At 40.3% G+C, this 12,177-nt stretch overlaps 1 protein-coding gene across 20 annotated transcripts in view; it reads left to right on the top strand.

Moving 5' to 3' along the window:
* ADGRL3 (adhesion G protein-coupled receptor L3) overlaps positions 1 to 12,177 on the top strand; it is a 339,457-nt gene that overhangs the window by 239,810 nt on the left and 87,470 nt on the right. For 18 of the 20 annotated variants that reach the window (XR_008972358.1, XR_008972359.1, XM_057411078.1 and 15 more), the window contains 2 exons: positions 1,450 to 1,635; positions 5,439 to 5,477. Coding sequence is in view for 18 of the 20 variants with exons in the window: in XM_057411078.1 (XP_057267061.1) it covers positions 1,450 to 1,635; positions 5,439 to 5,477 (225 nt within the window). In the remaining 2 variants the exon portion in view is untranslated. The remainder of the gene's footprint in view (positions 1 to 1,449; positions 1,636 to 5,438; positions 5,478 to 12,177) is intronic. The other 2 variants (XM_057411072.1, XM_057411066.1) reach the window with 1 other exon arrangement.

Below are 12,177 nucleotides of genomic sequence, written 5' to 3'. Positions count from 1 at the left end.
AGAAATGCAAAGTGGTAAGTTAGCACCTGATTATTAAATCCGTATGATGGGAATTGTGAATATTTTTATCTTGCTCATCTGGGTTATCATCTGTTTTTGTTCCTTTTACAAATAGCTTTTTTTTCGCACAGCCGTTGTAGCAAAAGTCATCTTCTCACTATGAAATAATCTTCTGGAATCAGAAACTTCTCTTTCTTAACAGAAGAGACTATTTACATGTTTGGTTGTTTGTTTTTTTTTTCAAGTGGCATTAGGTAGGATAAGGGGACAAGCTAACTGAAGCCTTCCTTAGCATGGGCTTCTTGTGAAATGCAGTGTCATCTTTACTTACATCTGTTGTGGTGCAAAGAAGCAGCAGCCCCTCAATTCCAGCAATGCCCTGTAAGAAAATCAGTTGTTGTGTTGAAGCCCATGTGGTGACCATAGCTGGAAAAGCCACCTGTGTTTAAACCATACTCAAAAAAGATGTCCCTGCAGGGAGGTTGGAATTAGATGATCTTTCAAGTTATTGTCCTGGTTCCAGCTAGGATAGAGTTACTTTTCTTCCTAGTAGCTGGTGCAGTGCTGTGTTTCTGCTTGAGTCCGGAGGCAATGCTGATAACACACCGATGTTTTAGTTGTTGCTCAGTAGCACTTACCCTGATCCAGGTCTTTCACTCTCTCATGCTCTACCATGAGGCGGCGCACAAGAAGCCAGGAGGTAGCAGAGACAGGACACCTGACCCAAACTAGCCAAAGCGGTTTTCCATACCACAGCATGTTGTGCTCAGTATATAAACGAGGGGGAGTCACCCAGAAAGGACTAATCGCTGCTTAGGTTGGGCTGGGTATAGACCAGCAGGTGATGAGCAATTGTATTGTTCATCACTTGTGCTTATTGGGTTTTGGGTTTTTTCCTTTTCTGTTTTTAGTTTTATATTATCTCCACTTCTTATTTCCCTTGTCATTAGTAGTAGTAGTAGTAGTATTATACTGTGTTTCAGATTTAGCGTAAGGTGTCCCTGCCCACGGCAGGGGGGTTGAAACTAGATAATCTTAAGGTCCTTTCCAACCCTAACGATTCTATGATTCTATATAGTTCAACATAGTTGGATTCAGTTATTAAATTGTTTTTATCTTAATCTGTGGGTTTTACCTTCTTTTGATTCTCCTTACCCCCTCCTGTGGAAGGGGTAAGGGGGTGAGTGAGCCACTGCATGGTACTTAGTTACCAGTTGAGTTTAAACCATGACAGTCCCTTCCAACCCAAACAGTTCTATGATTCTACAATTACATGATCAAACCATGGAGAGCCTTGCTGTAGTTTTCTTCTTGGAAACTTCTTTTCTTTCTCTCTTCTCTTCTTCTTCTGGGGAGTTGATTTGTGTAACATTCTGGAGCTGGAAGGGACTGGAATAACATCATACTAACAGCCAGGGACAACCTTTTCTTCTGCTTTCTTAACTGCAGATGAAGTCGGGGGAGATGGCTGCCAACATTGCCCGAGAGCTTGCAGAGCACACAAAAAACCACTTGTATGCTGGTGACATCGCATACTCTGTGTCTGCCATGGTCCAGCTGGTGAACTTGCTTGACGTGCAGCTTCGAAACCTGACTCCGGGTGGGAAGGACAGTGCTGCACGCAGCTTAAATAAGGTAAAGACAAATGGTCTTGGGAAGGGCCAGGAGGCTGAAGAAGGGTTTGGCTCTCCCTGGAGAGCTATTATAAATGTCTTGCTGAATGACTGCCATTTTAGGGCAGTGATTCTTTCTTAGTAGACAAAAGAGTACCTGGCAGGTTTTTGTTTACAGTGTATTTTATTTTGCTGAGAAACAAAAAGGTTGTAAATGCCAAGTGTACTACTGTTCCTGGGAAATATGTACCCTTAAATGTGTACATGTATGAACTCCAGGTACTTCATTGTGGTCTCAGCTTTCATAGCTCAGTATGAAAATGACTCAGGTGATGCCACAGCAGTTATTTTGGACATGTGCCAGTGTGAATAAGATCAGAATTTTGTCCAGCATTTCCAGTACTGAATCTGTCTGTGAAATGCCATATAATAAGATCCACAAAATCTGAATATTTAAAGCCTCATGAGACAGTCTAAATTTTTTTTTTCATCCCATAACATTATAAGATGCTGATGTGAAGGTCAAATGAACACTTTTATGCATTAATATAAAGAAATAAAAGCAGAAAGAAGCATTTATTTACGCTGGAGAACCATTTACCAACGGCACATAAGATACCATCATGATTACACCTAAGGTCTTCTGGATGGTTTAATATTAGAGGGCCTTTTAGTGATGACCTGTGACTTAACCCAGAAGCACCTTACTGCATGATGATGGTGTGTTTTCTGTGCCCTGTTTGAGAAGAACTATTATTAGTCCTTTTGACATTTCCAGAGTTAAATGGAATGGTTCCACACTAAAGGTATTAGAAGTTTCCCATACTGGGAGGAAATACAGGCTGTGGAGTCTGTAAGAATGCGTTTAAAGTTCAGGGTTTCCTTGGTTCAAGGCCCTCTTCATCACAGAATCTCATGTAAATGCATGGGATAGGACTTATATATGATTGAGATAGTGAATAGTAAAGGCCTAGTCATCAGAACAAAGAGCAACTGAACCCTGTGGCTATGAGCACATGGTTATATTGGCCACCCAGTTAAAATAAGACACAAAATACTGTTTTCAGCTTCATAGTTGGCTCCGACAGCCCTGGCATTCATGTAAGATCAGAACTTGCTCCCAAGGTTATACAGGAAATAAATTATCCCAGCTAAACCTGAAATTTCTTGTGTATCTTCTGAAGAAAAATACTTTTTAGAGTCATAAAGTGTTTTTTTTTCTCGTAAGTTATTATTGTAGACCTATGCTGTTTTAAATGCAAAGGGCTTCTGGATTGTTTAAGATAACAGCCGCTTGGGAACTGAAGTCCTGCATCTCATGTGCTTTGCATGTGCTGTGAACTGGGTTATCCTGATGCTTTTAATTAGTGCTGCTTCCAGCTATTTTATAACAATGTAGGTAATAATTGTATTAACTGTTACATCAGCATAACATTATTTGTTATAATCATCCCATGGTTCTTTGTTTGAAATGATGGTGATGTCTGACAATATCAGGTAAAACCAGCAATTAATGTCACCTACTAATGGGTTTCACTGTTCTAGTCTGCTTGCTCTTCTGAATATGCCTCAGCCACACCCAACATTTTGTCACTTCAGCTTTGCAAGCACATGTTTTTCATCTTTTTATATCCCACCTTCCAGTATTTGTTTTGATTATATGAAATGGGGTTGTATCACAGGGGCAGGTATAAGTTAATGAGGGGAGGGGAAGTCTGGACAAAGGAGAGCATTCATCAGCTCGGCTGTCACTCCTGGAATCCCCCTTGCAGGTTCCCTCCCCCCCCCCCCCCCCATCAGCTTTGCACAAGCAGCTCATACAAATCAATTGCACTCCGCATTAAAATTCTGGACCGTGTGGAGTCCTGCAAAACAGCGATGCGAGTCAGTGATCCAAATGACAGGCTCAGTAATTTACTTGCTCTCATTCCCCACTTAATTCTTTAGAAGAGCAACTGCGCTGTGTTCATTTAAGAATGCATGAATTCAACTTGGAAGTACTATTGGGCAAACAAAAGGCAGCAGAGTTACTCCTCCATTTTCCTCTTCACTGATCAAGAGTATTTTCAAAATAAAAGCGAAAAAGTCATTTGCAAAGAGTGTTGTTGAGTCAGAAAGAAGAAATAAAGTAAGCACTAACCATTAAATATTCTTTTAATCATTAAACGAAATGTGCTGGGAATCTGAAAGTAATCACCTGTGCTGGTTTGTACTGCTTTTTTTTTTTTGCTTTTTTTTTTTTTAAGCTGATGTACAATGAATTGAAATAAACTGGCATAATCAGAATTTTTGAAAGCCATCATCTTGCAGGAGCCACTTTTCTGTCACTAAAAGCTTTATGCTTTCCACTGGATCAGGCTTAATTAAGGTAATAATTGTTCTATTGCAGAATGGCAAGACCCCCAAGTGAATACCTCTATAATTTTCAGCAAGGTTTTCTTTGATCTCCATTTGTTTCTGTAAAGTCTTAGTACTGGCCAGGTTTACCCAAAGGAAGGTTTCTACTGTTACAAATTGATGAATTAGAAATTGAAATTAGGCATTGTGTGATACCTGGGTGTATTTTGTTTATTTCAGAGCCTCAAAACTCTTAGGGACAAATTTGTTTCTCAGCTGTACTAAAGAGATTGCACTGCTGTGAGTTGAGAACAGAAGTTACCCTGAATCTCTGTTGATGTGCAATTTCCAACCCAGGCATGTCAGCAGAAACAAACATAGCCAGGCCAGTGGCTCTAAGCAGCCTGATTATGCAAGGTTTAGTTGTACCAATGCAGAGCTCACCAATTCTAGCTCATTGCTGCAGACTGCCTGCAAAGTCCTGGAGAGATAAATAAATGATTGTTGGATTCCGTGACCCACTGAAGTGCATTTGCCAGGCAGGAGGCTTGCAAGTGCACATCAAAGTACAGTCCTAACCGTGCTCCTATGAAAAAGGTGGTATTCTTTGTGGAAAAGCTGCTCAGCATATAAACCATTTAGGCCCAGGAATTGCAAAAGAAAGCACAACTGGCATGAGAGGATTGGAAAATTCATTCCTGGAGAAGCAGTTTAATCCAAAGGGGAAAGAATATCCTCAATAAGAAATACTAGATCAGATTCCCATGTCATTGTTCCATCCTCTTCAGTGACCTTTTATGCTATCAGGAGGCCTGTGCAATGCTCTGTCCTCTGGTGCAGCATGTTACCACACTTGGTATTTGCCTGAGCTGGCTTTAAGCAGCTCACAGCAGTGAAGCTGGAGTGCTATAGGTTTTGCCTTAAGCCACAGACCTGAGAAGGTGTGTCAGGATGGGTCCATAGAAGTCCATCCTGTGTCAGGATGCAGTCCTGCATACATTTTGTTCACTGGAATTGATCCTGCTCATCCAAAGCTTGGTTATACCTCACTGTGCCATCAGCACCTGTCTGACTGCAGAGCCCCCACTCCTTATGTAAAACACCATCAGCCCCATCCTTTCCAGCCTTTTTTTGACCTGGAAATATCATGTGTGATCTCCAAGCTGTTAAGGAAAACATCATCTCTTGAACATCTCTACTTGACTTCAGTGTCTCCTACCATCTAACAGCTGCTCTTGAAAAGTTGCCGGTTTGTGCTTTACTTCACTGAAAAAAAGGACTAACACATATTTCTGGAGCCAGTCCTTCCAGCCTTGCACTGCTGTCTAATTTGCATGCTTCCTTTGGTATGGTTGGTTTTCAGGAGCTGTTTAAGAGACAAATGCGGTTTTTTTTCATAGGCGTTTTCTTCAATTTTTTTTTTCCCTTGTTCTGTCACTAACTTGTTTTTTCTATTCCGTCTTTAATCTGCTGTCTTTATGGACTCAGCTTCAGAAAAGGGAGCGCTCTTGCAGGGCCTATGTCCAGGTATTTCTTGTGGTTTTAATACGTGTCCAGTTGTTTGAATGATTGTGAAATGGGTCTTGTCTCTGTGAATAATCTGTCTATTACCATCTTTGTGGCAGCAAGTTCTAAGGTTAAGGTTGCAGGATAATAATTTCATTCTTCATATCCTCCCACCTGCCCATTTTCTCTCAGACTTGACAAAATTTTGGGCAAAACCTTTGAACCAGAAAGTGGGAAAAAGCACAGGAGAGATCTGACAAGACTTATCCAGCCATAGGAATATGCAGAACAGTATGGATGCATGGAAGTAAAGAATGCAAAACTCCAGCTGAAAGAGGTGTCTCCAGACCAGCTAGGTTTTGCTTACGACATATCACTCATACCATTGCCACCTGCATTTCCTTAGTTTTCTTTCTTCCCCTCTTACACTTGCAAATTTAGAAACAATTTGAAATGGTAACACTCAGCATGAGGGAGGAGGTAGGATCATAATGAAATGCAGGGTGTCCTCAAAGAGGGATGTGGGAAGGAAGAGAGTGCTGCAAACTAAATATAGGATTAGGAACATAGTGTCCCATAATGTTCACCCAGCTGTGGCCCAACTTTTGTAGGCTTACTTTGTGAAAACATGAACAAAGTCAAGCTCCAGCACTTTGGAAAGACCTGATTGTAGGCTTTTCAAAAGTGGGGCCTTGGATTATGTTATCTATCCTGTCACCTTGCCTTAGAGCATTTGCTCCAGACTTTTATATAAGCCTGTTTGTATACTATCGGTAAGTTAATGCTGCTTAAGAAATGTGAACGTTTTACTTTCTAATTTCAGTCTTGTGCTTATGAACACTGATGTTTTACTTATGGGTGGTTGATTGTTATTTATGTGTGTATGTATAACATGCAGAGATGTAAAAATGAACCACACGTTTCTGGAGGGAGCTGTCTATACCCGTATTTTCCTGAAAAATTCAACTTCCTACAGTTGGTATTGACTTTATTTTTTTCAGTCAATATTTCATTTAGTGGAGGGGGATTAGATGTTTTTGGTTTCTAGGACATTAAAAAACAGTAACCTTCTGTTCTAGCAGGCTGTCTGTCATCCCTTTTATTATGGTCATGAGAGAAGTTCACCTTTTCCCTTCATATACGTTAATGGATAAAGATAAGGAATTGCACATCCCTTGTCTGGAGTGACTTCTCTTAAGATCCCAAAGAAAGTAACTAGCATTTGAAGGAACGTAGGAAATTTTACAGTGCAACACTCACTCCCAAGCTAGCTATCTTGTCTACTGGTAAAACTGGAAATGTGAGGCTGGTTGGACCATGAACCCTACAGTCCAGCTGGGGACCTTTGGTGCTACCTGACCCATAGGTTTAGCTTCACGGGCATACTTTAAAGAGTCAACACATGCTCCTGGTCTTTTTGTCTTCTTTCAAGCAATAGTGAATAGTGAATTTCATACACTCTACAAAAGGCTTGGCATTGGTAGAATAAGTCCTGTATATTCTTCACAAACTTCAGCTTACCCTTAATTTCAAGGACTTCTAGCTTTTCACTTGGAAAGGCTACTTGTGTGTTTGAACATTAATCATGCACCTACCTCTTTAGTAGACAAAACTGATGAAAGCTCATTGCCTGAAATGTTTAGTATAAATATGGACAAAGCTAGTAAATATATTTATTGAAGAGGACAGTCGTGTAACAGAGGGTTTGAAGAATGATTTAGATGATCTAATTAAACCTTTCCAGCTTTGCTTTGTATTACATGGAGGTAAAGTTGTATATCTGGACATATTTTCATACAGGGTATTTCCTTTTGGATACTCATCTAGCTAAAGTCATCTAAAAATCTCGTAAGGGAGACTTTGTAATAGCAATTAAATGTAACTGCAAATATTCTTGTTACAGGCCACTTGTCCTTTTACCAGTCAGTGGAATGTCTGGGCTGGCTAAGGCAGTTTGGCAGAGATTTCTCAACAGATTTTAAATGGTGAAATCCTGGACTTCATGTCAATGTGAAATGGGAATTAACAGGGATATATGCCACTGTCGGCAGAGAAACAGAGATTTCAACCTTGCTGACACGATCTCCTTGTGCGTATCCCATTATTGTGACGAGCATCCATGGCTGATTTTTTTCTCATGGGGCTGGACACGTACTTTCAGTTCTGCGTTCCCTAGACAAAGGATAGTGCAGTACAAAATTTACATGAGAGATGTCCATCATTTGTAAATATCAAAAATGCAATTGAGAAAAGGTGGGGGTTTTGGGAGGAGGAGGGTGATTTGAGAAGATAATAATTGCTAAAAGCAGTCTTACTGTTTTCTGTGGGATGACAAATTCATGTAGTCATGACAGCCCCTGTAGTGTTTGGGGTCTAAAGTCCTCTTAAGCATAAAATAAATGAATATAAATAAATATGTAAAACGGATCTGGAAATTTCGTGAATTATTCAAATATGAGGCTGGGAATGCCATATCAGATTACCATCTCATCTCTCTGTGTAAGTGTATAATTAAAACAAATATTGATTTAATTTGTGCAGTGTCACAGTATTGGTTGAGTTAAAAACGCAGGGATTTTACTTATAGGAGGTAGAGGTTACAAATGCTGCTCCTTTAGTGTTGCAAGTATGGTAAATGATCTTTTTTGCCTCAAAAATCCAACACAAATCAACCTGACAGGTGATGTGATAAATAGATATTAATATATTACCAGGCAATTGATGGGAGATTTTTTCAATCACTGTGGTATGTAAGAAAAGCTACGTGGACTTTAATTCATGATGCTAAGAGTCAACTTAGTCTGGGCTGACCAAGGTGGATATCCAAGTTGGACTGAGTGGCCTTAGAAAGATGCTTCGTTAGCTAAGGAGAGGTTGGATTCGATATGTGTGACCTTTTGGACAGCAGTGATATACATCTCTCATGCCTACCTTTCTGCAGTGTACTGTTCTTACACTCTATTTTGGGAAAGGGATAGAAAAGTCATCGTGTGGGAGAATGAGTCACAATGGGTGACGCATTTGATTAGCATAGCTTCGTTTAGTGACTGGTATGTGGTGAAAGCCAGAATGAATATTCTGTAACTTTTTCAGAATTGATATTTGCTCATTTTCCAAAGGAGTTTATCTTTAAACTGAAGCACTGAAGGTGTAGGAAACACAAAATGTTTGTCTTTCTGGGGAGCTGTAAAACTGGGTTTGGTGTCACAAATTTTCTCCATACCCTTCAGCAAGTGGCATGTACTCACTGTTTCTCAGCTCCCCAGTTTAAAATGCCGTGGGTACAATTATCCTGCCCTCTGGGAATGGAGATGGGATAGTAAAGAAAAAATGAAAAAGTCTGAGTACTCAGATATTTCAGACAGTGAGGCCATATTAACACAGAAAACTTTAACATAAGAGAATATTGCTGTAAGATTTAGTAGCTGAAAACACAAGCATTAATAAAGGCTCATACCACATACAGCCACGTAGAGACTTTTTATCACATATGTGCACCTGATTGTGAAATCTGAGCTCACCTCCTTGCTTTGCTTGGATTTGTGGGCTGGAGCTTTGAGGCCAATGAATTTCACTGTGGTGCCAGCCCACGGCCTCTTCCCAATTGAAATTTCATGCTGCATTTTGGATGCAGATCTCAGAAGACAAAAACTTCACAGGATTCCCATTATTTTTGATTTGTTTGTTTGTTGGGTTGTGTTTTTTTTTTTTTTGGGGGGGGGGGGGGAAGGGGGGAGGTTGGGATTATTTTTTTTGTTTCTTTTAATTTTATTTTTTGAACCCAGTCTTGGTGACTTCAAAGCTGAAGGCTGGTGGATACAATAGATAGCCTGAGCAGCAGCTCAGCAGCTTTGTGGTAAGGGTGGAAGGAGGCAGCAAAGTGTTGCTTTTGCAGTGTTTTCCTGGACTACTGGTGTTTGCTGCTCTTGTTCCTGCCATCCTCCAGGCTGTCCTGTAAATCAGCTTGCCCTCTTTTGTGATTCTGGGCTTGCCTGTACAGCAAATGACCAAGATATGGATGTGCCATCTGCTCCATGAAGATCACAAGAGCTTCTGGATGTAGGTGTTATCGGAGCCGCCAGTGAAGCCAGTGCTGAGTTGCTGGCAGGTTCCAGGTAGCAGACAGTGGTGGGTGTCTGCAGTCAGAGTTGTCATTCTGGTTCTCTTGGAAGTTTTCTAATGTTTCACACTTGTAACATGGGCTGTTTGAATTGCTGTACTAAGCAAAAAATAAAAGGCTTTCCTCAGAGGATTCAAGGCATTAAGTTTAGCGCTGAGTAGGAGAGACTTTGTTTTTTCTTTGCTAACCTAGTAGCTCTCAGCAGATAAAAGGTGCATCTGGGACTTAGGCAGTACTGTTTAAAATGGATTAATTCTGTTTGTCCCACTTCTCTCTTGTTTGCATGGCTGGTCCCAACTTTGTGAAGACTAAATGAAAGAAACTTTTAGCTCTGAAAGGGAGCATAAATTGAATGATGCTGCATTTGCTTGTGTTCTTGTTGTGCCCGTGACATGAAAAACTAACATCCATTTATATAGAAAGGGCCAAATTAATGAGGAATTTCAAGTTCCTTGTTTGGTCACTTAATTGGCTCTATGACAAAGATCTCTGCAGTGCATGTCAAACAACTTTCAGGGTCTTCTAATGATTTGCGCATTGCTTGACTCCTGGTGCTATTCTGCACAGCCTGTCAGGCCAGGTATCGTTGTTAAAGTGGCTGGAATAAATTGGCTAGCAGTGCACATACAATGTCATATATTAACTATAGCTACAGGGAGTACTTCTAGCAGCTTTTTCAAGAGATTGAGATGTTTGCCCATCAGCATCAATGTGCCCAAAACCTTCACTTAATATAATTAAAAGGACAGCTGAAAGAAGTGTGACTCACAGTGGGATTCTATGGTTTGGTAGCCCTTTGTTAAAACTCTGAATTTAATATACTTCACAGTTTGAGAAACCTGCCCTTGATTTGTGTCAGCAGGAGCAAAACTTGAAATCCCCACCCTGCATGTTTCTACCACAGTGAGCCTGTTGTTAAAGAAGAATAGGATCAAAGCAGCAGCCTTGGGTTTTCACCAGGCTCTGAAATTCTTCACAAAAATACTAAAAATGAAGGTGGCAGCCTGCTCCTCTGCTACAACTGAGCTACAGCTGTGGTTGTGTGCCCACATGTAACATAGCAAAACTTGGGAAAAAAATCTAGCATTTTCTGTGTTGCTATGTGAGTAAGCTCTCTGCTTTAGGCTGAGTCAGTCCTGGAATCTGGTGTCACTGGTATAAAGTCTCAGTATAAATTGCAGTAGAGGTCAGTGGAGATGTTCCCTTTGATTTGGAATGTTGGAGGAAAGGTTGGGTCTCATGGACTCCCTAGAAGTTCCTTTAAAGGCTATGGATATTCTGTCAAAGGGGCATTTCTCATTTGCAAGCCATTTTCCTTTCTTACTACAGCTTTGCTCACTTCCCCAGAGTAATTACTCTAGCAGTTTCTTGTATCTTCTCAAATCCCAAACAGTAGGACAGCAAATACAGATGATTCATAAATGCAGTTTTCAGCTTATTCTGCGGGGAGGATCTCATTAGATGAAATAGATAATATGTTATTTCCTTCTTCCCAATCAATTCCTTTTATTCCAGTCCTACAGATGCCTTCCGACCTTAAAATATTCTTCCTTTTATACTAAGCAAAGCAAAACCATAACCTGTAATTTGTAACCTTGTTCTCTTTCTCAAACCTCCTATTTTTCTGTGTGCTCCAATTAGGAGATTATTGGTAGTTCAAGGCCAAGATCGCAAATCTTGCATACCTAGTGCAAGACCATTAATTCCATAGTTAAAATTTTTGTAGGTGGCATAATTTTAATAAAGGTCAGTGCCTTTCTTCTCACTGCAGTGATTTCTCAGTGCTACTGAAATTCAGGCCATTTCTGAGTCAGTACAGTCCCTGTAGCTACAGCTAGAGTTGAGAAGAGTTGAGAAGGTTGCATGTTCTTTCTTGAGAATCTTTGCTCTCAATCTGTGGGGCAATTTTAGAAATTCCTCTGCAAGTTTGAGGGAAGTTCTCCCTTTTGTTGTGTTTGCCATCAGTAGTAGGTTTTGGTTCAGTTCACCAAAAGTGATACCAGCAGTTTCCAATAACCACTCTGGTACTAGATATAGGCTAGCGCTTCTGTCTTGGTTTTTAGGGCAGAAGCAGAGATTGGCAGTAGATACTCTAATGTTATTTTTAAGCACTCACTGCAGTTCAGATAGTTTCACTCTAAACATGTGTTTGTCCATTTCATTGAATATTATAATTGTTTTGTGATGACCTTATTGCTTTGTAAAAAGCCTTAGACAGTGGCTGGGCTTCCTTGTAAAAAATTGTCTCCACTTATGCTTTGACCAGAGACATATTTTTATCTGGAATTAAAAGAATAAATGACAAGGTGAAAAGCTATCCGAGGGTAAAGAGCCTTGTCATAGAGATTTGAAGGCACTTCTCAGCTAAGAAGTAGGATTTAATGGCATCTTTTAGCCAAATTGACATTTTCCCTGTTTAGGAAGCTGAAGAAATGGCATGCACATCTATTTTTGACCTGAAGTTTCAGAGAGTGCATGACTGTTCCAGTTTGATTGGTGACCCTTGTGTAGTGGAATAGGGGTGCTGTTCATTTGTCACTCTAACAAGAAATGTCATTTCCTGAGCTTGGTGGGCCCTTTCAATGCAATAACTCTGCTAGA

This window comes from Pezoporus wallicus, unplaced genomic scaffold (assembly GCF_028554395.1).
Source record: "Pezoporus wallicus isolate ANWC-B61680 ecotype Strahan unplaced genomic scaffold, APGP_CSIRO_Pwel_v1 contig_2439, whole genome shotgun sequence".
NCBI classification, from domain to species: Eukaryota; Metazoa; Chordata; class Aves; order Psittaciformes; family Psittacidae; genus Pezoporus; species Pezoporus wallicus.
The sequence above is the reverse complement of the archived record's forward strand: the minus strand, read 5'-3'. Positions and strand labels throughout refer to the sequence as shown.